The sequence below is a fragment of the Elephas maximus genome, chromosome 5 (genome assembly GCF_024166365.1).
Source record: "Elephas maximus indicus isolate mEleMax1 chromosome 5, mEleMax1 primary haplotype, whole genome shotgun sequence".
NCBI lineage: Eukaryota > Metazoa > Chordata > Mammalia > Proboscidea > Elephantidae > Elephas > Elephas maximus.
This window is the reverse complement of record NC_064823.1, coordinates 156,721,699-156,747,957: the sequence shown is the minus strand read 5'-3', so window position 1 is coordinate 156,747,957 and position 26,259 is coordinate 156,721,699. Positions and strand designations below refer to the sequence as shown.

General features: G+C 46.3%; 1 protein-coding gene across 2 annotated transcripts; it reads left to right on the top strand.

Annotated features, from left to right (window-relative positions):
- The first annotated feature begins 21 nt into the window (after positions 1-21).
- Positions 22-23,708, top strand: LYAR (Ly1 antibody reactive). Of its 2 annotated transcripts, XM_049886507.1 has the most exons (10): positions 22-146; positions 6,530-6,664; positions 7,153-7,330; positions 10,017-10,131; positions 11,272-11,379; positions 11,486-11,569; positions 16,396-16,846; positions 17,200-17,286; positions 22,724-22,809; positions 23,404-23,708. In XM_049886507.1, the coding sequence occupies exons 3-10, from the start codon at positions 7,209-7,211 to the stop codon at positions 23,536-23,538; spliced, it is 1,188 nt and encodes a 395-aa protein (XP_049742464.1). In that variant the 5' UTR covers positions 22-146; positions 6,530-6,664; positions 7,153-7,208; the 3' UTR covers positions 23,539-23,708. The 2 variants fall into 2 exon arrangements, with proteins under 2 accessions (XP_049742464.1, XP_049742463.1); XM_049886506.1 differs by lacking the exon at positions 6,530-6,664 and having other exon boundaries at positions 23,404-23,707.
- The last annotated feature ends 2,551 nt before the right edge of the window (positions 23,709-26,259 follow it).

Sequence of the window (26,259 nt, the reverse complement as noted above, 5' to 3'; positions counted from 1 at the left end):
CCTTGGCGCGCAGGCGCGCGGGGCGGTTCAGAGGCGAGCTCGGCGCTGGGAAGCCTAACGGGGAAGTGGCGGCTGCGCGGCGGGCGGCGTCGGCTCCACGTGCTCCCCGCGGCCGGTTGAAACCGTTGGCGGGCGCCGGCTGAGAGGTGAGGGGGCGGTGGCCCAGAGCTCCGACCAAAGCAGCTGAGGCTCAGGGAGTGCGGGGGCAGGTGTGGCCGATGCCTGCCTTTGCACCACTGCTGTCCAGCCTTCGGTTTACGCCCGTGGAAGCAGGGGGGAGGAAACCCATTCCAATTGTAGTCGTGTCGCGGAGAGGGGAAGGAGCCCTGGACTTAGGGTGACCGCTTCTTCCCCATCTCGGATCATATTTAGCTCTCCACGCAGTGCTCTGATATTCGGTCCATTTTACAGATACAAAGCCGTTCATCCCGCTTTTAAAACCGAACGTCCCGCGTTCGCGGAGACCCCCTCGGTCCCGGGCAAACTGCTGGGCTGGGCTTTAGGCTCGCTTTGCTGCACGTTGCGGGCAAGGCTCTGCTCCTCTCGGGGTCTTGGGGAATTCGGCCCCTGAGGAGGAGGCCTTAGCACATACTGGTTGAGAGCACAGACTTGGGACCAGAATAACTGGATGTGAATCCGGACTTTGCCCCTTACTGTGTGACCTGGTGCAAGTTATTTAATGTCTTTGCGCCTCAGTTTCCTCATCAGTTAAAAGGAAATAATACAGAACCTAACTCAGGACTGTTGGACGGGTTAAGTGGGCACACACGTGTAACCACCGATGACAGCGCTTGGCACATAGTAGGTGCTCGGTAAATGCCAGGATTTTCTGCTGCAGAAAATTTGAGTATTTGCAGGTTCACTTTACTGCCGAGGGGGCCCACTGGAGGCTGATTCACACTGCCCCCTCCAAGTCTAGCACAGTGCCTGACACATGGTAGACTTCATACGTAGTTATTGCAGGAGTGAAGGGTTGCTGTTGAAAACAGTGCAGGTGGTGGAGTGGAAGGGGCACCTCCCCTTACTTATCTGTGAAGCCGAGATCCTGGAACTTTTGCAAGGAACAAGGGAGAGGTTCTGTGTGAATGCATATTGCAACACTTGTTACCCCCATGTTCTAGGGTTTAGGCAGGACGGTGGACTTGCCTGCCCTTCCCTTGAAACACACTGTTGGTTTCTTAGAACTCTACCCTGGGAAGGAGCTTGGGCTGGTTTTGTTGGCCTGACCTCTTGTTTCACAGATGGGAGAACTTGAAGTTCAGAGGTGGCAGGGACTTTCTTGAGGTCACAGTGCATGCTGGGACCGCCACCCTGGCCCCCTAAGTCCCAGTGACCTGTCGAGGAAGTTGGGCTGTTTCCACGGTGGTAGAAGTGATGGGTTTTGGGTCTGTGTGTGTTAGTGTGTGAGTGTTTTAAACAGGAATATTTTTGTGTAAAAAAAAAAAGTGTTTAAAAAATAAACAAAAATGAAGAGGGAGGAAGGTAAAAAATCACTCCAAATCTCAATCCCCAGAAGCAAATCCAAGGTCATGTTTCAGGGACCCGGGTGTAGAGTAGGCATCCAAGGGTAGAGGAGAAGCACAGGAAGGAATAAGACTGTCTCACCAATGGTTAGAGAAGGGCATCATGCTTGGTAAAGTAGAAGGACAGTTAAAATAAGGAAGACCCTGCATGAGATGGATTGACACAATAGCTGCAAACGATGAGCTGAAAATGACCAACAGTCATGAGGCTGGTGCCCGCTACGTTAGTTGTACGGTCACACCTGATGTTACCTTACAACAACTGGAGTGAATTAATGAAGATTAAATGGGTGGGGGTCATATTTAAAGGAATGTCGCTTTGGGAGGGGACTGGGTGCCATAACATTCATGTGCAAATTAATAGATCACAGGGAAACCTTTCTACAGTTGGGTAAGGGTGAAGCTTTCACATCTCATATCTTATTTAGCTCTGCCCACAATGCTCTGAGGTAGATATTAGACCCATTTTACAGATGAGAGAACATTCTGGAAAGTTAAAGTACTTCAGGGTCACTTGTGATTAACTGGCAGATGCAGGCTCCAGTTCAGATCCTCTGACCCAGTCCAGGCCCGACCCAACAGAGCATGGCCGCCATCTTGGTGAGAGGAGGGACTGGAGCCCGGCGCCCTTCGCAAGTTCCCAGTCCTTTACTGACTGCTGGCCATTGCCCCTCAACTCACCATCATTGTGCAACACCAACGTCCTTAGCCCAGTGTGGGTTACCCTTAGGATTAAGATTTAGGGTCCTAATATTTTAAAATAGAAGGTCATCTTGTAGAGCTCTTGATTCTTCATATGAGGAACTGAGGGCCCCAAGATGCTGAATAATAACCTCTAAATTGCCAGTGTCATGACAAATCAAGATAGACAGGTAGGCGCTTGGGGTTGTTGCCTGGCCTTCCAATCGCCTCTGCCACTTAATAAGACTGTGACTCCCAGCAGATCATTTATCCTTTCTGAACCTTGCAGACAGCAGTGGTGTGATCGCAGCTGTCATGGAGGGTTTGGGTATAGTTGTGGTCATAAATGTGAAACATTCAGGCATCATCCTCTTTTTCTCAGATTATAGCGCATGGTGGGGGCTCAGCAAATTGAACAGGTGGATGGGTGGGTAGCCAGAAGGACACATGGAGGACCTGGTTTAATTTGAGCATGGGCACTCTGTCTGGGTCCCCAGTGCCCAGCGTCATGCCAGACGCACTCAGTAAATGTTGCTGAAGTGCATTGCGATGACTTGCCTGGGACGAGACCCCGAGTGTGCTGTCAACTGTCCAGTATTGCTTTCTGGCTGCCACTCTCTTTTAGCACGCCCACATCTCTGGAAGGGAGAGCTCATGGAATTTTGCTGGCTTTCCTGGGACCCAGGCACTGGGCACAGAGTTGGGGAGCAGGGCAGAAAAAGGGGGCTCTTGTTTGGATCCAGCCCCATTAAAAAATGCCGTCTTTTTACACTTAGGGCTAGAAGTTGTCCCAAAAACCCTAATGCTATTTTATGCTTTAGTAACTGCAGAAGCATAAATGCTACAAACTTAATCAAAACCATCATTTGAAAGTTTAATTACACCCTCTCCTCACTTGTCAGCAGTTAGGTTCCAAAGGCCAGGTCAGTATGTGAAATTGGTGTTACGTGAAAATGGAGGATGACTACATCCTCACATAGCTGCCAAACCGCTGAGAATCGTGACCCAGCCAAGTTAACACATCACCACAAAGCCAGCATTGCTCTCACCGTGCACCTGGGCATTTGCTACTGCCAGACATACGTCCTAAAGTGCAAAGCAGTGGGATAGTAGATTTTTTTTACTGTTGTCGTAAATGTGAAATGTCGGATAACAAGATAGTTGATAAGTGAGATGATACATTTAAATTTCATTGACATTTATGAAGTCTTGTGAAATCTGAATCATACTATTTTGTTTGTTTTAGCAACCTTTGCTACTCTCAATTAGAGGGGCTGAATTTTCAGATGATTTTTTCGCAAGTTTGTAGCTTGTTCACTTTTGGAATCATTAAACGTGCGCTAAGTCTTGCGGCACCCTGTCTCCTGTGCAGTTAAGGTGGTGTGGAAGGCAGCTGGTGAGCTTGCTGCGCTTTGCACGCCACCCCCAGCCCCCCAGTACACATGCGGTGTTTCCTCCTACGTGGAAGATGTTTTCCCTGAGGCTAGGTCTGCGGTGAGGTGTAACCAGGGTGACTCCTGTCTGGTGCTGGGGTGTCTTCAGGGCTCTGTTAAGGGAGAGGTAAGCTCCTCACAAAGTCTGAGTCAGCCTTCTGGATGTTATCTGGGTTTTTTTTTTAAGCTCCTTACTGACCTGATCTCATTCACCAAGCAGGCGGACACGTTGTTGCTCTCATTGCATGTCAAGTGTAAAACTTGAGCGATTGCCCTGAAAATCCAGAGGATTTCTGCCTTTAAAACCAAAACAGCCAAATAGCTAACTGGACATTTGTCAGAGAGACCAAATGAAAACGGCTGGGAAGTATTTTTCCGATGGATGTGTGACCAAACCCTAATCCTCTCCTGAGTTGGTGTTTCTATGGCGTGTGGCTGATCGCCAGAGGGACGGCGTGTTCTGCAGATACTGCGAGCACCCTTGTCCACGTCCCTGGCTTCTTTCAGGCATTAGATTTTGTTTGCAGCCGTCCTTCGAGTCCTCGAGTGCCTGTCCTTCCGTGAGGGACTGTTCAGCGGGGAGCCTCCCCATTGGATTTGTCGGCTGGCTGAAACTTCCTCTCCTCCCTCCTCTTCTCTCCCTTGATCAAGAGACAGACTGGTCCTCAGCAGCAGAGGCTGGAATGCTCTAGGCCTAGCTTGAAGCGGTGTTTTCATTGTTGGTTAAAAAAATCCAAACCCCTTGCTGTCAAGTCGATTCCAACTCATAGTGACCCTGTGAGGTATAAGGTACATGATTATCATTATAAGGAATTTTTGAATTTTCAGCGGGTAATAGTGGCTGCCTCTGCCTTGTGGGTACAATTGTCTTAGTCTCCTAGTGCTGCTGTAGCACAAATACCACAAATGAGTGTCTTTAAAGAACGGAAACCTACTTTCTTATAGTTTTGGAGGCTAAAAGTCCAAATCGGGGTCTCGGCTGTGTGGATTCCATACTTGTGGGTAGCCCTGGGCACACCTTGTTTCCTCACAGAGCGTCTGTCTTCCTCACTTCGTCCTTGTCTCTGTGTCTCATCTGTCTTCTTTATAACTCAGAAGCAATTAGCTATAAATCGAACTTGGGTATGATCTAATGAACGTAACAAAACTATTTCCAAACAGGATCACATCCACAGGTGTGGGGTTAGGATTCCAACACATATTTTCAGGGAACACACTTTAATCCGTAACAGATGGCAGTCCATTCTTGGTGGCTAGGAAGTGGTTTGCTCTTTGCGCTTACACAAAAGCGCACCTGCCAGCTATTTGATCATGCGGTGTTGGCTCTCATTCCAGCCACTGCTCTCCCTCCTGAGCCATGATGACTGCTCCTCATCATGCCCCCTGCCCTTTGTTGACCATCCGTCTGCCTTGTTGAGAATGGGAAGCTTGGAGGGAGCTGCCTCTGGGGAGCGTGAGCCCAGCTCCCAGGCAGCCTGCGTCTCCAAGCCACACCCCTTTGCCATGACCAGGTGGGAGATGATGGAGGTTGCTGAATGCCCCCAAACAAGTCGTGCTTGCGTTCTCAGGATTCGGTGCTGGGTGGTGGCAGACCACACACCTTCCCTTACTCACCTGGTGGTGAGCTGAGGAGGGGACTCGGGCGAGGGCCTTCATTACGTACGTAGTGCTTAAGGCAGGCTGTCTGTTGTCTGACAGTCCCCACACCTGGGCCTCCGTGGAGACTGGCTGGGCCTTTGTAGACCTGGAGATGCAGGCCAGGACGTATGCCTCCATTCAAGGCTGAGTGGATGTGACCAGCCCTGACCCTTGCTTGGGTATGACCTCACCAGCAGTGGTCTGGAACATGTGAGGGAGGAGAGATGGCCCTTCACGCATGATAATTCTCTGAAAGCCAGGAGTAGCTCATTTGCTGAAGGGTTCTTGAATGAAGTCTTTCCCTGACTTCATCGCATTGTTTTTCTCGATCCTTACCTTTATTTTTTACAACGTGGAGGAAAGTGTTGAGGTTAAACAGGAGTTCTCAGTATTTTGCTGTGAGACTTATTTATAACGTAAAATGACAATATTCTTAGTATCTAGGGATAAAAAAATTATGTCACCATGGAAAGTTACTGTGACGTCGGTAACACTTTTGGATGAATCGGTTTTGTTGAGCATGATAGCATCTCCATAAAATATTTAAATGGTGGGTATGTAGATGTGAAGACACAATTAATCTCGAGTCATGCATGAGTCACCTGGATTAGCGAACTCCCTCCAGTGATTCAGACACAAAAGTTGAGAACCCGGGATGTAGCTCTATTTCTTTCTGACCGAGTGGGAAAGAAGCCTCTTACCTCCTCTTCCTCGTCCACCAAGGCTGAGGGGCAGGTCTCATATGTTTAACAACCGTGGTACACAAGAATGCCTATATGAATGTTGCTCCCGTAGAAACGTTTTAGGCTTCTTCTCCACTTTATAAATCTTGGTCAGTTCACCCTGCCCCCCCCCATATTCTTGTTTTATTTGGGGACCTGAAATAATTTGCACGCACACCTAAATTGCAATGCCTTTTCTCTTTAATTGAGAGTGTGTGTGTGTAGGTAGGTAGGTAGGTAGGTAGGTAGATGGAGGGAGGGAGGGAGTTGACTTGGACTTGTGGTAACCTTATGTACAACAGAACAAAATGTTGCCCGGCCTTGTAGCCTCACAATCACCAGGTTGTTCTAGTCCACTGTTGCACCTATCAGGTCAGTCCATCTCACCGTCTCCCTCGCCCTCGCTGGCCCCCTACTTCACCAGACATGATGTCCTCCTCCAGTGATTGATCCCTCCTGAGGACGTGTCCATAGCAAGCGAGTTGGACAGTGTCTGATTTTAGGAAGTACACCACCGACCTTTTCTTCCTAGTCTGTGAGTCTGGAAGCTGTATTGAAAACTGTCCACCATGGATGACGCTGCTGGTATTTGAAGTGCTGGTGGCATAGCTTCCAACATCATAGCAACGCACAAGCCACCACAGGACAACAAACTGACAGACAGGTGGTGGGTATATCCCTATCCATATATTTATACATCTGTGTGTATATGAGCATATATATGTACATACATATGTTGTTTAAAGTTATTTTAAAAAGTGAGGTAGTTCACTTAACACCCAAAAGCTCTTCCATTTCCAATGCCAGCCTGGTTCTGCTTCCGGGTGACCTTGGGCAGATGACTTAATCTCTCTGCTCCTCAGTTGCCTCAGATGAATTGTGGACAATGACAGCCCTTCATCATAGAGTTGCTGTGAGGGTTAAATAAGTTAACCCACGTAAAGCATCCAGAATAGTGCCCACTGTGTGGTAAGCGTGCAGTCAGTAAATGAGAGTTTTACTCACATGGGTGGTTGAGTTTTATGTAGATTTCTAATCAGCTTTGATTTTCTTATTTTTAGTTAATTTCTTGTAAGATCATGGCTGAAAAGTTAGCTATCTGGCTCACTTATTGTGAAGAGAAGTTTTGGATCATTGTTTTTGTTTTGTTTTTAGGAGGATAAGACCTAAAACCTATTTTGGATAGAGAACATTGGAATATCGAACTAGAAATGGTATTTTTTACATGCAATGCGTGTGGCGACTCCGTGAAGAAGGGGCAGGTGGAAAAGCACGTAGCGGTCTGCGGAAGCTGTGAATGCCTGTCTTGCATTGACTGTGGTAAAGATTTCTGGTAAGCTCATAGTTCATGGCGATTCCTAGGAAATGTCCGGACCACCTTTGGGAGCCCTGGCCCCATAAAGCTCAAAAAGAGAGGCATTTGAGGAAATAAATTTAAAAACCTTCTATGGTCCATTAATTAAAATTGGTGTGATTCTTTTAAATGTGTTTTTAAAAAACCATTGACTTTTTAAGGAAATTTTCAAGAGAAGGATAAGGGTAGGGTATGAGCCCTGGTGGCACAAAGGTTAAGTGCTCGGCTGCTAACCAAATGGTTGGCGGTTCGAGCCCACCAGCCACTGTGCAGGAGAAAAGGCTTGGTGATCTGCTCCCATAAAGATTAAATAATAAAAAATTAAAAAAAAAAACCCATTGCTGTTGAGCTGATTCCGATTCACAGCGACCCTGAAGGACAGAGTAGAACTGCCTTATAGAGGGCATCTGGTGGATTCGAACTACTGACCTTTTGGTTGGCAGTCATAGCTTTTAACCACGATCCCACCAGGGTTTCCCCGTAAAGATTACAGCCTTGGAAACCCTATGGGGCAGTTCTGCTCTGTCATGTGGGGTTGCTATGAGTTGGAAATTGACTCTATGGCAAACAGCAACATGAGATTCTATTCTAACGGAAAACATTAAGTGGCCAAAAAGAGAAAAAGGGTCCACAGAAAAGACTAAGGAAAGGGGAAATGGTGGGGCAGTTAGAACATTTGGTCAGTCAGGGGCCCGTACTGTCGTCTCGTTGCCAACGTTAGCAGGCCCAGAGAAGTGACCGTGGAGAAACACTTAATGGGCTTTGAAGCTGGTTTTACTAGACCAGGGTATTTGTGTGCTGGTCATACTCAAAGATAACAGATTTCTAAACCAGAAAATCAGCTTATTGTTCACAGTTGGGGAGATTTTGGGTAGAAATGGAGCCTAGGTCCTCTTGAGAAAACAGAAGTGACGCTGGAAGTGAAGCTGAGGGGGTGTTGGGGACAAGCAAGGTCTCTGTGCTGGTGAGGAATTAGGGGTGAGGGGACAGACAGATCTTGGTTTGCTTACACACCATTTCTTAAGGAGGGTTCTTATGCGGATGGCTGATCTCTTTGGTTTTTCGTTGATTCCCCTTCTGCTTCAACCGCTTCAGCTGAAAACCTGTCTATGGCTGCGTCCACCCCAGCGTCCTGTGTGGTATGTGGATGGTGTTTGTGAGCATCCATTTAATTCCGTTGTACCACAACCCAAACCAAACCTGTTGCCGTTGAGTCGAGTCCAACTCATAGCGACCCTATAGGACAGAGTAGAATTGCCCCATGGGGTTTTCTTGACTGTAATTTTTATGGGAGCAAATTGCCCGAGCTTACTACCAAAACCAAACCTGTTGTCATCAAGTTGGTTCCGACTCATAGCTACCCTATAGGACAAAGGAGAACTGCCCTGTAGGGCTTCCAAGGAGTGGCTGGTGGATTCGAACTGCTGACTTCTTGATTAGCAGTTGAGCTCTTAACCACTGTGCCACCAGGACGCCAGTTCCATTCTAGAGCAGTGATTTTTCGGTTTTTTGGAAACTGCTAACGTGAGTGGTCAGACCTAAGCCTCGGAAAAAGCCTGATCCATAAAGCAGCGAAAAATTGGGTTGTGTCTTTTTAGGGAACTTGTCCCCCATCCTGTCCCCAACATTTCCCTGAGGAACCCTACAGAACTTTACAAAGACTGTATAAAAGACATTGAGTTTCTTTTTTCAAGACTCCAAGATTCAAGACTTTTTGGTGACCCAATATGATGATGTTATTTTACAGCTAATTTACCCTACAGCTAATTTATCCTACAGCTAATTAATTGATTGCCTCCTGTGTTATCAGGAACTCAAGCAAATTTTTGTAATTTAGAATAAAACCACCTGATTGCAGAGAATTGTTTTTCTTATTCAGTGTCTTGGTTATCTAGTGCTATTATAACAGAAATACCACAAGTAGATGGCTGCAACAAAGAGGAATGTATTTCTTCACAGTAAAGTAGGCAAAAGTCCAAATTCGAGGTGTAACCTCAAGGGGAAGGCTTTCTGTCTCTCTGTTGGCTTTCTCATCAGTCTTCTCTCCCACAACTAGGAGCTTCTCTGAGCAGGGACGCACTCTGCTCCCGACACTGCTTTCTCGGTGGTATGAGGTCCCCCTGTCTCTCTGCTCACTTCTCTCTTTTATATCTCAGGAGATCGCCTCAAAACACAATCCAATCCTGTAGACTGAGTCCTGCCTCACTAACCCAACTGCAGCACACCCTCCCTCATCAGCATCGTAGAGACAGGATATACAACATACAGGAAAAGCAGGCAATACCAGGAATCATGGCCCGGCCAAACTGATACACACAGTTTTTGGGGGACATAATTCAGTCCATGACATTCGATAAATATTCACTTATTACAAAAAAAAAAAAAAAAACAAAAAAAACGCATATCAATTTGGTTTAAGACATTTCATATAAAAAAGTGGGCGAAAAGTTCGTGGTGGGGTTTTATATTGGACGATTTGGAGGAAGGAAATAAGTGGTTACGACCAATAGGTTATAAGCACAGGACGTGAGCTATGTGGGCAGCTTTGGTGGTGGGCGGTTGTGAAATAAAGCAATGGGCTACAGAAGGCGGAAGCAGCTTGCCAGCGTTAGACAGGGCCTCCAGTTTGGGGTCACTTTCATGGTTTAATTCTCTCACTTTAAAGGGGTGATGACTATAAAAACCACGTGAAGTGCATAAGCGAAGATCAGAAGTATGGAGGCAAAGGTTACGAAGGTAAAACCCACAAAGGCGACATTAAGCAGCAGGCCTGGATTCAGGTAAAGTCCTTGCGATTTGTCACGTCGCTTCACGTACAGCCCCCGCTCTCTGGAAGCCTCGGAGACTGAGAGTAAACGGGTCAGCTCTGCAGACAGGCCCAGGAGACCTGAGATGTCTTAGGGAGACTGAGATGGAGCGACTAAAACTTCCGTAAAAATGTCCATTACTTCTCTGACTGTCGATAGCACTCGCAGTTTATTTTGTCTTTGATCCGTGTGTTTTTCAGATTTTTTGCAGACGTTGTCACTATCTTTCCCTTGGCCAAGAAACTGAACAGAAGCTTTCTAATCTTTGTCTGCTTCTGGTGATAGTGAAACGTCCATGATTTAGACCACATTAATTGATGACATCAGTGTCAGTTGTCAGAATTGGCCAAAATAAAGATAGCTTCAAAAACACAAGGAAGTTTCTAAGTAACTAAAATAAAATGAAAACAGGCACAAAATAACAATGGCAAAAGCCATGGAATCCCTAACCGAGAAGTACAACTTCCAGAATGTTTCTATTTAGGGAAGAGCAAGTTCTATACAATACTAGGTTTTTTTTATTTCTTTATGGAACGTAAAATTTAACTTATTTTGTTATTATTGAGAATATACACAGCAAAACATACACCAGTTCAACAGTTTCTACGCGTACAATTCAGTGACATTGATTACACTCACCCTCCTTTTCTGAGTTGTTTCTCCTCCACTAACATAAACTCGCTGCCCCCTGAGGCTCCTATGTGGTCTTCCCAGTTGCTGTTGTCAGTTTGATTCTGTGTAGTTTTTAAAAGAGCGTAATGCTCAAGGCAGACTTTTTTTACTGGTTAAGCTAAAGTATTGTTTGGTTTTAAGAAGACTTCAGGGGATATTTTTGGCTTAAGGTTTAACACTAGGGTTTTTTTTACGTCATTATTATTTTGTTGTCTGGAGCTATTTGAACTCAGTTATCCTACTCTGATTTAATAACTTCTACTGAAAGCAACGCTGGGAGCCATTTGTCATATTGTTGATCTGTGTATTTTTAAACACAGACATAATTACAAAGTCCAGGCTTGAGATGTGAACCTTTTGGCTATAGCAGGGCTTTTTAGTTTGGCTTTCTTGAAACTGGAGTGCCAGTTGTTTACTGTTGCTGTTTTTTCTTTTTTGTAGAAAATTAATGAATTAATTAAAAAACCCAACGTCAGCCCCAAAGTGAGAGAACTCTTAGAACAAATTAGTGGTTTCGACAACATTCCAAGGAAAAGGGCGAAATTTCAGGTGTGTGTTTGCCATCCTGGAGACGTGCGGCCTGTCGGCGGTTGAGTAGACACCCAACTGTGGAGGAGGGGTGAGTGGTTTGTGATTTTGATGTTGTTTCTTACAGAATTGGATGAAGAACAGCTTGAAAATTTACAATGAGTCGATCCTGGAGCAGGTGTGGAGTATCTTTTCTGAAGCTTCCAGGAATGTAAGTCGGCTCTAACTTTGGATTTGTCGTGTGGTAAAAGTGATGAGTAATAATGAAATGGGAATGTCTTGTTTTTGGAGGTCAAGACAGCCTTCTTTTTCAGAGAGCCTCTTTGTGCCTTCATTTATGGGAAGGAATAAAGTGAAAGCACTGCAGAGAAGAGTTCCCTATTGTGCAGAGAAAGGTATTTAACCCCGACGTTTGATGCGGTTCCATCGAGCATGTCATGATTGCCCCAGACCCCAGGCAGCGGGGTGCCCGGGGGAGAGCAGGTGCTGTGGGCTTCTGACAGACCTGGTTTGAATCCCTGCTGTGCTGTTTGCCAATATTTCATCTTGGGCATGTTATTTAACCTCTCTGAGCCTCAGTTTCCTTATCTTTAAATAAAAAAAAAGGGTGGATAGTGATATTCACCTGTTAATATTTAAGCAGCTGAATGGCTGAATCAGTTAAGCACTCAACTGCTAGCTGAAAGGTTGGCAGTTCGGATCCACCCAGAGATACCTCGGAAGACAGGCCTGGTGATCCGCTTCTGAAAAGTCACAGCCTTGAAAACCCTGTGGAGCATTTCTGCTCTGCACACACGGTCACCAGGAGTTGAAATCAATTTGACGGCAACTAACAGTAACATTCAGTATTACTGAGTGCCTGATCTGCGCCAGGCCTGAACAGCTAAATAAAAAAAAGTCTCAGGTCGTGATAGTGCTGTGAAGAAAAAGACAACAGGGTGAGGGATAGAGACCAACAAGGTACTCTTTTAGATAATGAGTAACAGGGTCACAGGAGGCCCCTTACATGTTATAAAAATCAGTTGCCGTCAAGTTGATTCTGACTCATAGTGACCCCATGTGTGTCAGAGTAGAACTGTCCTTCACAGGGTTCCCCCTACCCCATTGCCCCATTGCCGTCGAGTCAATTCTGATTCATAGTCACCCTATAGGACAGAGTAGAACTGCCCCATAGGGTTTCTGAGGAGTACCTGGTAGATTCAAACTGCTGACCTTTTGGTTAGCAGCTGTAGCTCTTAACCACTACCCCACCAGGGTTTCCACAGGGTTTTCAGTGGATGATTTTTGAGAAGTAGATTGCTAGGTCACTTTTTAGAGACACCTTTGGGTGGACTCCAACCTGGAAACTTTTGGTTAGGACCTGAGCATGTTAACTAGTAAGTGTTGAAGCAGATGAAGATCTGAAAGCACCCACCCCAATACCCAGCACTTAGTGTGCACTTGGTAAACAGCAGTGTCCTTCCTTCTCACAGAGGGAGCAGTCCATCTGAGAGTTGAAGTCAGCCGCCAGTCAGTCAAAATAGTTTGACAGTGAGAAAAATACGAATAGGAAACATATGTACAAAGAGTCTAGGTTTGATGTATTGTTGGCTACACTGTTAACCAAAGAAACTCTCTCATTAGTTCCATTATACTTGCTCCTATCTGGAAACTTGTATCCAAGGCATGAAACCAGCTCTGCCTGCTTTGGTAATGGCCAATGAAGCAAAACCCAAACAAATTTGAATTTTTTAAATGTGGGTGAAGCAGAATGATAAGCAGAATGGGAAAAATTAATCTGCTGGAAACTTAATCTCCCTCTTGGGAAACAAGAGCAGTGTGCGTGTTGCATAGCAACGGAATCTCTTGACCAGCAGAGCTAGAAACAGTGGTGCCCTTCTCCAAGATGGTAGCCGACTGCGCAGCTCTCAATGTGTGTTGCTCTCCACACTTCTGGCAGTAATCCAGTCTTCCGTATCGGGCTCCTGAAAGGGCTCGCCGTGCCTCTTCTGAGTCTCCCATTCCAGGGCCATGACCCGTAATTTTTTCTGTTCCACTTCACCCAAATTTAAAAAATTCTGGTCTGCTCTGATTTCGCTTCGTCAGCCATGACTGAACCACTTTGAACCGGTTCAAAGCCCTGCTTGTGTCACTAGTATGTAATCTCTGGGTGATGCAAACGGCTAAGGCACTTGGTCGACTGCTAACCAGAAGGCTGGAGGTTCAAATGTACCCAGAGGCACCTTGGAAGCAAGGCTTCATGATCTACTTCCGAAAAATCAGCCATCGAAAACACAATGGCACCCTGTTCTACCCTGACACACATGGGGTCGCCCTGAGTCAGGATCAGCTCCACGGCAACTAGTTTTGTTTTTGCTTTTGGTATCTTTTGTAATTTCAAGACTGGGGTTTTGACCGACCATCTATTCTGGTCATATTGGCAGAAATTGGTTTACTTGCTATAGACAGAATTGTTTGGGCAGCAAATTAGGATCAAAAGTGAAGCTATCTTGGCAACGTATCTAGCGTTCACCTCTTTCCGAATATATAAATTTGAAAACCTTATAGTCAGTCATTTAATTGGTCTTTACGTGGCATCTATTTTTAAAGGTTATTCCCGTTATTTAACTAAGAATTAAAGATTCGAAATTGCTCTTGGTTCATACTGCAGGATTTAAAAACAAAAAAAAGAAAGGTTTTTCTAGCTTCCCTTTTAAGCTGTAAATAGGAAAGATTAAATGAATCAGGCAGCTCGCAGTTCTCTGAGCTGTGTGAAGTCTGAAACATGGCTTGTTACTGCTTCACCTTCACCCAGGACAGTCCTTGTGTTTGTAGCGCGAAGCCGAAGTCTTGAGGCCCTGCCCGCTCGTACTACACATATTGCTCCCCCACAGCTGTGGGCCAGGTGTTAGGTGGAGGCTTTTCTGTCCTCTACTGTAATTCAGGAGCCCTGGTGGTGCAGTAGTTAAGAGCTCTGCTGCTCACCAAAAGGTCAGCAGCTCAAATCTACCGGCTACTTCTTGGAAACCCTACGAGGCGGTTGTACGCTGCCCCATAGGGTGGCAAAGAATCAGAACTGACTCAGTGGTGATGGGTTTGGTTTTGGGTTTTTACTGTAGTACATAGCACAGCCATCTCAGATAGCGCATGGTCACTGGGAGTCCTGCCTTCATGGAGCCCTGTCCTGTGGGGAGACAGACAGCCACGGGCATGTGTCATGTCCGGTCGTGATCCAGGCTGTGAGGAAGCAGAAGCGGGAGAAGGCGGGGGAGAGCAGAGGAGCTTGCTGTGTTAATGTGGGCGTTGGGAAGGCGCCTGAGGACAGCCTGGAATGGGGTGGAGGGAAGGTGGGGAGGAGCGCTCCCTCACTGACTGACTGACTCCTCTGCCTCCCTCTGGTCCTCCCTCCTGGTGGAGGTAGAGGCCAGCTACCACCTGGGGGCTTGAGGGGCATGGAGGCCAAGGTCTGTGGCCTTCAATGGCTATTTAAAAAAAAAACAAAACTTTGCCATTGAGTCAAAATAGTATGGCAGATGTGAAGTTTCTTTGCCCCTTTCTCCCTCCTGGTCTATTTCCGACTCATCCTCTGCCTTCTTCCCCGCCGTGCACGTGCCTGGGCAATGTGACGCCCCTGAGCTCTGCAGAGAAATTGCCAGCCATTCCTTTAAGATCTGCTTTCTCCACGCCGCTCCTTCAGCCAGGGCTGAGTGAGGCTGGCGTTGGGAGAGTTCCTGTACCTTCACAGGTCTTCAGTGAAAGTCAGTCCTTATTTGTCCTGTTTTGGGAGAAACAGTTCCCAAGGGACTAAGAGGGACTGAGGGGGCCCTGAGCTGTTGCCAGTGACCCCCTCACCCGACCTGTCCAGGGCACTAGGGCTCAGGGAACAGCCCCGAGTTTTTTCTTGGAAAGGACTGGCCTGGGTACTCTAGGATATTTAGAGCCCTGAATTGAGCGGGGGGCGGGACTGAGCTCTTCTGGTCATTTTTATAAGTTGGATCTGTGCACTGATCTTCATACAGTGAGGCACTAGTACTTCAGTGGTAGAACTCTGGCCTTCCGTGTGGCAGACCCGGGTTTGATTCTCGGCCAGTGCACGTCATGCGCAGCAGCCACCCGTCTGTCATGGAGGCTTGCGTGTTGCTATGATGCTGAGCAGGTTTCAGTGAAGCTTCTAGGCTAAGATGACCTAGGAAGAAAGGCCTGGCGATCTACTTCCAAAAATCATTCCCCTGTGGATCACAGCGGTCTAGTCCACAACCGATCATGGGGATGGCACAGGACCAGGCAGCGTTTGTTTCATTTTATTGTACGTGGGGTCACCCTGAGTCAGGGGCCAACTCAACAACAGAAAGGCAGAAAGCAGAGAGCCTGTCTCATTCCAGTCCTGTAGTTACCAAATGTTCTGTGGTTTCTTCCTCGCCGTTTCACACTCTACTCGCCGTGGTGTCCCTGACCGTCCCCATGAGGGCCACCATCTCATCTGAATAATGGAGACAGCAGTACCTTTGTCTAGTGCTTGATAGCTCACAAACCCTCCACCTTCGGTGGGCTGGTCCACAGGGCATGTGCTGTGCCTTTTCTTGTTTTATCCCGGTATCGACAGTACAAGGTAGGTACTATCGCCTTTCATGGCACAGATGAGGAAATAGGTTCGGAGCAGATAAATAACTTGCCCTAAGTCACCTGGCTGGTAACGAACAGAGCCAGAACTTGAATCCAGGTCTGCAGAGCACAAATCCAGTGGTATCCACCATCTGGAAGAAAGGTGGATAGGGAGTCAAAATTAAAGGGCTAGCTTGACTGACGTAAGGATTCTTCACTTTCCCAGCGGAAAGAGAACGTCTGTTAAAAGCAGAGAGCAGTGCGGGCGGGGGGAGCTTGTTCCCGTTTCATGTATTTACTGCTACGTGTAACTGTTGGGAGGGTCACAGGTAGAGAATGGTAAGTAATAAAGATCTTTGTCTTGAACTGTTTACTCTGTAGATAACGTGTGATGATGCAAACAGCTATGGTTGAACTAAGTATTAATGAGTTTCTTGGTTTTGCTTAATACTTAAGGAACCAGCCAGTGAGGGGCAAGATAAACAGCCACTCAACCAGGTGGCCAATCCATGTGCAGAAATTTCCGCCAAGGCTCCATCCGCCAGCGCACACGAAGCCCCAGAACAGCAGGCAGAGGTGAAGAAGAATAAGAGAGAGAGGAAGGAAGAGCGGCAGAAGAACAGGAAAAAAGAAAAGAAAGAACTAAAATTAGAAAACCAACAGGAAAATTCTAGAAGTCAGAAGCCTAAAAAGCGCAAAAAGGGGCAGGAGGCAGAGCTGGAGGCTGGCAGCGCGGCGACCCCCGAGGCCAACGGCACTGCCGGGAAGAGAGGCAAGAAGAAGAGTGGCAAAGGCCAGTGCCCTGCAGAGTGGGGAGTGAACGGAAACCAGGGTCAGGAGGAAGGCTCTGCCAAGGAAAAAGAGACAAAAGCAGGCACCGGAAAACAAAAACGGAAGCATTCTGAAGGTATGTGGCTCGCTTGTGCTCTGGAATTTGTTAAAATCAAATGAGAAGCCTTGAATTGGGGATACATAAAACCTGCCAGGGCTGTGTTTTGAACCAAGTAAGCAAAAGAACTTAGGCTTTGGGATCAGGCCGACCCGGACTCTGACGCAGGCCCCGTCCAGGGCAGGCGACTTCCCTGCAGGCCCATTTCCCCACCCCTAGGCTGCAGGATGCCTGGGAGAACAGGCTTGATGGTGCATGTCGTGGGCCTGGCGAATGTGAGGGCCTCATTCAGCGGTAGCTGCAAGCATAACTAATTTTTTTTATCTGTCTAAATAGGTGAAAAAAAATTTTTTTTTTTAATTTTTCAATAGGTGAAGCAGATTCTAAGAAGAAAAAGATAAAACTCCCAGGACATTCTGAGGGCGGAGAAATGGAAGACCATGACCCCCCTGTGAAAGGTATTGCCTCCGTTGTGTTAACAGCCTGGCCCTCTTCAGATTGGGAGGGGCCCAGAGATGCCCCCTTCACAGGCAGGAGGTGGACATGAACGGGGCTGCTGGTGGGGCCACTTCCTCCAGAGGCAAATAGCACAGTGATGGTGGCATTTGAGAGAACTTGAAAGCAAAGCCAGTTCTCTAGGGTGTGACCCCAAAGTACTGAGTAAAAACTGGCTGTGGGGTCCATCTCTCACTCCTTCTCTAAGAATAAAAATAAAAGCAGTCTGGATTTGGATTTGAAATACATATTACCTTTGGAATTTAGTGTGACATTGCAAGACCCTGCTTCTTCCCCCAACTCCGCTGTCCTGTCCCTGTCCGTCTCTGGCAACTCCTCATTCTCCTCCTACCCTGAGGCCTAGCCACAATGACTGCTTGCTCCTGTCTGTCCCTGGGTCGTTTTCTGGTGTCTACACAGATAATGCAGCAGGGAGCGTCGTTACTGCTACTGCCCGTGAAAGTCCTGAATTCTCTCTCCCTCGGCCTTCAGTGACTCCACTCTTCATTACAGCCTCTCGGGGGAGAAGTCCAGGCTCCCACTTGGCCTTTGCCGGCACAAGTGGAGCTGCGTCCAGAGTTACTTGTCTGGTTTATGGCTGGAGTAGAGCAATTGTTGGAACTATTTCTGTCTTGCTAGCTGCTTTTTCCTGGTCCTTTGGCTAGAGGCAGCAGACTTCTGTTGGGGCTTTTTATATGCATCCGTTGCCATTCCAGATCGCCAGCTTCTTCAGATGGGGGTTATTGTTGTAGCTGGGTGACGTTGAGTCAGTTCCGACCCATAGCAACCCTGTGTACAACAGAATGAAACACTGCCCAGTCCTGTGCCATCCTTACAGTCGTTGTTACGCTTGAGCCCGTTGTTGCAGCCACTGTGTCAGTCCATCTTGTCAAGGGTCTTTCTCTTTTTCACTGAACTACCTTGCCAAGCATGATGTCCTCCTCCAGGGACTGATCCCTCTGGAGAACATGTCCAAAGTATGTGAGATGTAGTCTCATCATCCTTGCTTCCAGGGAGCATTCTGGCTGTACTTCTTCCAAGACAGATTTGGTCGTTCTTTTGGCAGTCCCTGATATATTAATATTCTTCGTAAATACCATTTTTCAAAGGCGTCAATTCTTCTTCTTCGTTCTTCCTTATTCATTGTCCAGCTTTCACATGCATATGAGGCGATTGAAAACACCATGGCTTGGGCCAGGCACACCTTAGTCTTCAGGGTGACCTCTTTGCTTTTTAACACTTTAAAGAAGTCTTTACCAGCAGATTTGCCCAGTGCAGTGAGTCATTTGATTTGTTGATGCTGCTCCCATGAGTGTTGATTGTGGATCCAAGTAAAATGAAATCCTTGACAACTTCAATCTCTTCTCTGTTTATCATAATATTTGTTGATCCAGTTGTGAGGATTTTTGTTTTCTTTATGTTGAGGTGTAATCCATACTGAAGGCTGTGGTCTTTGATCTTCATCAGTAAGTACTTCAAGTCTTCTTCACTTTCAGCAAGCAGGGTTGTGTCATCTGCATAACACAGGTTGTTAATGAGTCTTCCTCCTATCCTGATGCCCCGTTCTTCTTCGTATAGTCCAGCTTCTCCTATTATTTGCGCAGCGTACAGATTGAATAGGTACGGTGAAAGGATACAACCCTGACGCACACCTTTCCTGACTTTAAACCACGCAGCATCCCCTTGTTCTGTCCGAACAACTGCCTCTTGATCTATGTAAAGGTTCCTCATGAGCACAGTTAAGTGTTCCAGAATTCCCATTCTTCGCAATGTTATCCATAATTTGTTATGATCCACACAGTCAAATGCCTTTGCATAGTCAATAAAACACAGGTAAACATCCTTCTGGTATTCTCTGCTTTCAGCCAGGATCCATCTGACATCAGCAATGATATCCCTGGTTCCACATCCTCTTCTGAATCTAGCTTGAATTTCTGGCAGTTCCCTGGAGATGTACTGCTGCAGTCGCTTTTGAATGATTTTCAGCAAAATTTTACTTGTGTATGATGTTAATAATACTGTTCAATAATTTCCTCAATCTGTTGGATCACCTTTCTTGGGAATAGGCATAAATATGGATCTCTTCCAGTCAAATGGCCAGGAAGCTGTCTTCCTTATTTCTTGGCATAGACAAGTGAGCATTTCCAGCGCTGCATCTGTTTGTTGAAACATCTCAATTGATATTCTGTCAATTCCCAGAGCCTTGTTTTTCACCAATGCCTTCAGTACAGCTTGGACCTCTTCCTTCAGTACCATTGGTTCCCGATCGTATGCTACCTCAGAAATGATTGAATGTCGACCAGTTCTTTTTGGTGTAATGACTCTGCGTATTCCTTCCGTCTTCTTTTGATGCTTCCTGCATTGTTTAATATTTTCCCCATAGAATCCTTCACTATTGCAACTCGAGGCTTGCATTTTTTCTTCAGTTCTTTCAGCTTGAGAAATGCTGAGCGTGTTCTTCTTACCTTTTGGTTTTCTATCTCCAGATCTTTGCACATGTCATTATAATACCTTGTCTTCTTGAGCACCCCTTTGAAATCTTCTCTTCGGCTCTTTACTTCATCATTTCTTCCTTTTGCTTCAGCTACTCAACTTTCAAGGGCAAGTTTCAGAGTCTCTTCTCACGCTCATTTAGGTCTTTTCTTTCTCTCCTGTCTTTTTAATAACCTCTTGCTTTCTTCATGTGTGATGTCCTGTGTCTTTACACAACCTGCCTGGTCTTTGGTCATTAGTGCTCAGTGTATCAAATCTGTTCTTGAGATGGGCCCTAAATTCAGGAGGGGTATACTCAAGGTTGTACTTTGGCTCTTGTGGACTTGTTCTCATTTTCTTCAGTTTCAACTTGAACTTGCATATGAGCAATTGATGGTCTGATCCACAGTTAGCCCCTGGCCGTGTTCTGACTGATGATATTGAGCTTTTCCAGTGTCTCCTTCCACAGATATAGTCGATTTGATTCCTGTCTATTCCATCTGGTGAGGTCCACGTGTATAGTCGCTGTTTATGTTGTTGAAAAAAGGTATTTGCAGTGAAGAAGTCATTGCTTTTGCAAAATTCTATCACGTGATCTCCAGCATCATTTCTGTCACTAAGGCCATATTTTCTGACTACCAATCCTTCTTTGTTTCCAGCTTTTGCGTTCCAATCGCCAGTAACTATCAATGCATCTTGATTGCATGTTCGGTCAGTTTTAGACTGCAGAAGTTGGTAAAATCTTCAATGTCTTCATCTTTGGCCTTAGTGGCTGGTGCATAAATTTGAATAATGGTCATATTAACTGGCCTTCCTTGTAGGCATATGGATATTATCGTATTACTGACAGCGTTGTACTTCAGGATAGATCTTGAAATACTCTTTTTGACAATGAATGCAACACCATTCCTCTTGAAGTTGTCATTCCAGGCATAGTAGATCGTATGATTGTCTGATTAAGAATGGCCAATACCAGTCCACTAATGCCTAGGATATCCATGTTTATGCGTTCCATGTCATTTTTGACAGTTTTCAGTTTTTCTAGATTCATACGTCCTGCGTTCCATGTTCTGATTATTAATGGATGTTTGCAGCTGTTTCTTCTCATTTTGAGTCGTGCCACATCAGCAAACAAAGGTCCTAAAAACTTGAGTCCATCCACGTCATTAAGGTCGACTCTACCTTGAGGAGGCAGCTCTTCCCCAGTCGTCTTTTGAGTGCTTTCCAACCTGGAGGGGCTCATCTTCCAGCACTGTATCAGACAGTGTTCTGCTGCTGTTCTGAAGATTTTCACTGGCTAAATCTTTTCAGAATTAGACTGCCAGGCCATTCTTCCTAGTCTCTCTTCATCTGGAAGCTCAGCTGAAACCTGTCTGCCATGAGTAACTTTGCTGGTATTTGAATGCTGGTGGCATAGCTTCCAGCATCACAGCAACACGCAAGCCCCCACAGTATGACAAACTGAGAGACGTGTGGGGGGTCAGGCTGAGATAGGTGAAGCGAAACGAAAACCCAGGGTACTCACCACCGTGTCGTTCTTCCGGTTCCAAGGTCTCTAGCAAGTCTACCGTCTCCCCTCTGCCTTTCAGAGCTGCTGATGTTCGTCTGACACACACTGTCCAGGTTGTTGGTTGTACTCAGCAGGGGAATAGGGAAAGGTATGTCTGCTTCATGTGGCAGGAAGCATACGTCCCTCGTCTGAGTTTTCCATTCCTCTGTGTGATAGGTGGAGTCCCCAGATGGTGCACATGTTTACCATGATTGGCTGCTAATTGGCAGGTTGGAGGTTCCGTTTCACCCAGAGGTGGCTCAGAAGAAAGGCCTTGTGATCTGCTCCCCAAAACTCAACCGCTGACAACCCCACGGAGCACAGTTCTAGTCCGACACTCGTGGGGTTGCCGTGAGTCGGGGTCAGCTCCGTGCCAACTGGTTTTTTCTGGTGTAATAGTTATTTGTGATTGTCTTCTCACTCATTGAAGATTAAGCTGCTTTGTCTATCTTCAGTCTTGCTCGCTATGTTTAGACAGCACCATAATCTCGGATGCTTAGTGGAAAAAAGGCTTGGGGCGGTGTCTGACCTCCTCCAGCCCTACAAGGGGGGCGGAGAACCAAGATCAACAGCACAAGGCTGAGTCCCATAAGGTGGAGGTCAGACAAGTCTCCTCTCTCCGCCATCTTTACCAATTCTGACCCCAACTGTCCCTCGCACGGCACTCTCTCCTTCTCTGCTGGGTTCGCTAACTCATTGTAGTGGCCATACAGAACTCACGGAGCACACTCACAATTATGGGGTTTATCACAAGAGAAGTAACAGTTACAGTTCAGGCCGGAACACTCAGGATACAGTTCTTCCATCAGGACAGCCTCTCCCCAGCTATGCTTGTAGGCACGCCTCTCCCTGGCCCTCAGTCTCTGCCCAAAGGCACTCGGCCTTGTCTTTCCATGGGTGGTAATTCCACCTCACTGTCTCCTGCTGCCGGGCCTCTCTGTCCTTGGTGATAGTGGGCTCCTCCTCCTGCCCTGGAGTTGGCTCTCTTTTAAGGCAGAACTGACCAATCCCCTTGGTAGGCCATAATTACGCTGTCACACAGTCACCTGGGTGGGAGGTACAAGCCCATGGCTAGAAAGGCCACACACAAAAATAAACTTCTGCACTTAGTCTTTGTCGAGTTTGTTAAATAAACCTGGTGTCTTTTTACAGGAATTTGTTGTGTGGTGGGAGTCATATCGTAACTATTGAACCTGCTCACACCGTTCACTAGGACTTTGAATTAGTCAGACCAAGTCACTGCTGCAAAGTGCTAATGTTGCCCTGTTCAGTTGAGGTTCATTTCCAAGGTAGCAAAGAGACCTTGCCGAGATTGTCCCTTTACTGTCCTGGTGGTACAGCACCCCAAAATGCTTTATGTGGTACTCTCTGCATTGTAGGTAAATTCAACTGGAAGGGAACTATCAAAGCAGTGCTGAAACAAGCCCCGGACAATGAAATAACAGTCAAGAAGCTAAAGAAAAAGGTATGATGTGTGAACAACCCCAGGTATATAAAATTAGGAGATTCAGTTCCTGATTTTAAAAGAAGTAATTGTGTGTGGGGCGGGGGCGGGGGGAGGTGTGCGTGAGTGTATGGCTGTGCGCGAGTGGCTATGAGTGTGTGTGTGAGTGAGTGAGTGTGGGTCTGTCTGTCTGTGTGTCTATCTCAGTGATTTTCATACTGCTCCAAGTAGCCCCTTGAGGCCTGCGGGAAGAGAACTGGACAAATCCCAGCACACTTCTTCAGCCAGGGCAGTTCCATTTGTCCATTTTGGACTTGTTTATAATGTTTTGTTTGAAGAAAGCCTTCCATTTAATTATCTCTTAAGTTTGAAATTTATTGTTCTAGGTGGTTGGCTGTCTTCTGCTTATCTCAGCAGTGCTTTCTCTTCTGTTTGGCTTTTAACACGTCATCTCTGATTACCCCAGGGAATCAGCACAGGGGTTTCTTTTCTATCTTTGTTTTCCTATTTTTAATCTTTTTACCATTGGCCCACTCCTAAGTTAAAGAAAAGACATTTTTACAGGTTACTATCCAGGGTGCATATGCCCATTTGATGTTTGCTTTCTTTGTTAAGGTTTTAGCTCAGTACTATGCTGCGGCAAATGAGCGTCACAAATCCGAAGAGGAGCTCCTGGTCATTTTTAACAAGAAAATCAGCAAGAACCCCACCTTTAAGCTATTAAAGGACAAAGTCAAGCTTTTGAAATGAACATTTTCATATTTCAGAAACGAATTCATTCTGTCGTTGACTTCTTCCTTTCACTGTTTAGAAAACTTGTAATGAATTCTAACAACTCACGTTTTATTTCCAAAGCTGTATTTTTAAGTTAAAGAAAATATATATTTTTGGTAGAACTTTTATGAGAGAATAAAGTATATTCTTGTCCACAATTTGAAATTTGTGCTGGCAAAATTTACTGTACTTAAAAAAACTTTTATGCTGAAAATTTTTTAGAAAAGCAATGCAGGGACAAATAAGAAATTCATTCCTCCTTGGGCCAGACTAGCAGGTGTTCCTTTTAACCTCATTATGTCTATACATTGTCAATGAGGGATCAATGGTGGGTTTATTTTTTGTGTTCAGTATGTGTGTGAGTGGCAGTATTTGCCTCAGGCAAGATCGTGACAACACTCTTGTATGTGATAGCTCCTGCCTCGCCAGCAAGTGATGCTCTTTCAAGGTGGCCTCTCTGTAACACCCTTGGCCCATCACACCCTTGTCCGTCTGCCCTCAGCCAAGGACAGATGGTTAGGGACTACATTTAGGAGGGAGCCCCCGGGTGAGGCCAACGGTTAACCTGCTTGGTTGCTGACTCTTGATCATCTAGTGCTGCTATAACAGAAGTACCACAAGTGGGTGGCTTTAACAAAGAGTAACTTACTCTCTCACAGTCAGGAGGCTAGAAGTCCGAATTCAGGGTCCCAGGTCCAGGGGAAGGCTTTCTCTCTCTGTCGGCTCTGGGAGAAGGTCCTTGTCATCAGTCTTCCCCGGCTGAGGAGCTTCTCAGTGCAGGGACCCTGGGTCCAAAGGATGCGCTCTCCTCCCTGTGGTGCTCCTTTCTTTGTGGTATGAGGTCCTCCTGTCTCTTTGCTCGCATCTCTCTTTTATATCTCAAAAGAGGGTGACTTAAAAACAACCTGATCTGGTAGATTGAGTCTTGCCTCACTAACATAACTGCTGCTAATCCCACCTGATTAACGTCATGGAGTAGGATTTATAACACATAAGAAAATCATATCCGATGACAGAATGGGGGACAATCACACAATACTGTGAATCAAGGCCTAGCCAAGTTGACAGATATTTTGGGGGGACACAATTCAATCAATCCATGACATGAACTCAAAGGTTGGAAGTTTGAGTCCACCCAGAGGTGCCTTGGGAGAAAGTCCTGGCGATCTGCTCCTGAAAAACCAGTTAGCGAAAGCTGTATGGAGCGTTGTTGTATCCTGACATACGTGGGGTCACCGCGAGTTGGAGCTGACTTTGATCAACAGCTCGGTTTATAAGAGGAAGGAGAGAGGGACCTACGCACGCAGAGCTGCGAAGAATACCACAGAAGGAGGATACAGAGATGGGAGAGAGAGCTCTGTAAGCCAAGGAACGCCAAGGATTGCTGGCAACCCCGGAAGCAGGAAGAAACGAGGCAGGATCCTTCCCTGGAGCCTGAGGAGCAGCATGACTTCCAGCACTGTGATTTTAGGTGGCCTCCAGGCTGTGAGGGAATACATTTCTGTTGTTTTAAGTGACCCAGTTTGTGGTCATTTTTTTTTCTCATTTTTACAATCAAGTCAGTCTCTCATACAAAAATGTATATACCCTTGCTATATACTCCTAGTTGCTCTCCCCCTAATGAAACAGCACACTCCTCTCCACCCTGTATTCCCCGTGTCCATTCAGCCAGCTTCTGTCCCCCTCTGCCTTCTCATCTCCCCTCCAGACAGGAGCTGCCCACATAGTCTCATGTGTCTTCTTGAGCCAAGAAGCTCACTCCTCACCAGTATCTTACAGTCACCAGTATCTATCTTATAGTCCAGTCCAACCCCTGTCTGAAGAGATGGCCTCAGGAATAGTTCCAGTCTTGGGCTAACAGAAGGTCTGGGGACCATGACCTCCAGGGTCCTTCCATTAAGTCTGATCTTTTTACGAGACTTTGGGGTCTACATCCCACTGCTCTCCTGCTCCGTCAGGGATTCTCTGTTGTGTTCCCTGTCAGGGCAGTCATCGGTTGTAGCCGGGTACCATCTAGTTCTTCTGGTCTCAGACTGACGTGGTCTCTAATTTATGTGGCCCTTTCTGTCTCGGGCTCATAATTACCTTGTGTCTTTGGTATTCTTCATTCTCCTTTGCTCCAAGTGGGTTGAGACCAATTGATGCATTTAGATGGCCGCTTGAAGCGTTCAGGATCCCAGATGCCACTCTCCAAAGTGGGATGCAGAATGTTTTCTTAATAGATTTTATTATGCCAGTTAACCTAGATGTCCCCTGAAACCATGGTCCCCAAACCCCTTTCCCTGCTACACTGACATTTGAAGTGTTTGGCTTATTCAGGAAACTCTGTTGCTTTTGGTTTAGTCCAGTTGTGCTTATGTGGTCATTCTTAAAGGCATCTTAGGAAACTCACAGGTGCCATTCCTACCAGTTGACCCTGACTCATGGCGACCCCCAGTGTGTCAGAGTAGAGCTGTGCTCCATAGGGATTTCAGTGGCTGAGTTTTTGGAAGCAGATCGCCAAGCCATTCTTCGCTCAGCGTAATACTTTCTAAGTTCATCCACGTTGTGCCATGCATCGAGACTTCACTTCTCTTCATGGTCAGGTTCATTTTACCCTTCTAAACGTCTTATTTTTCCTGTTACAGTTAAAACTTGAGCTGACCATGTCCCATGAAAACAATTTAGTTTGATAATTTCACTGGCCTGTTATGGCCT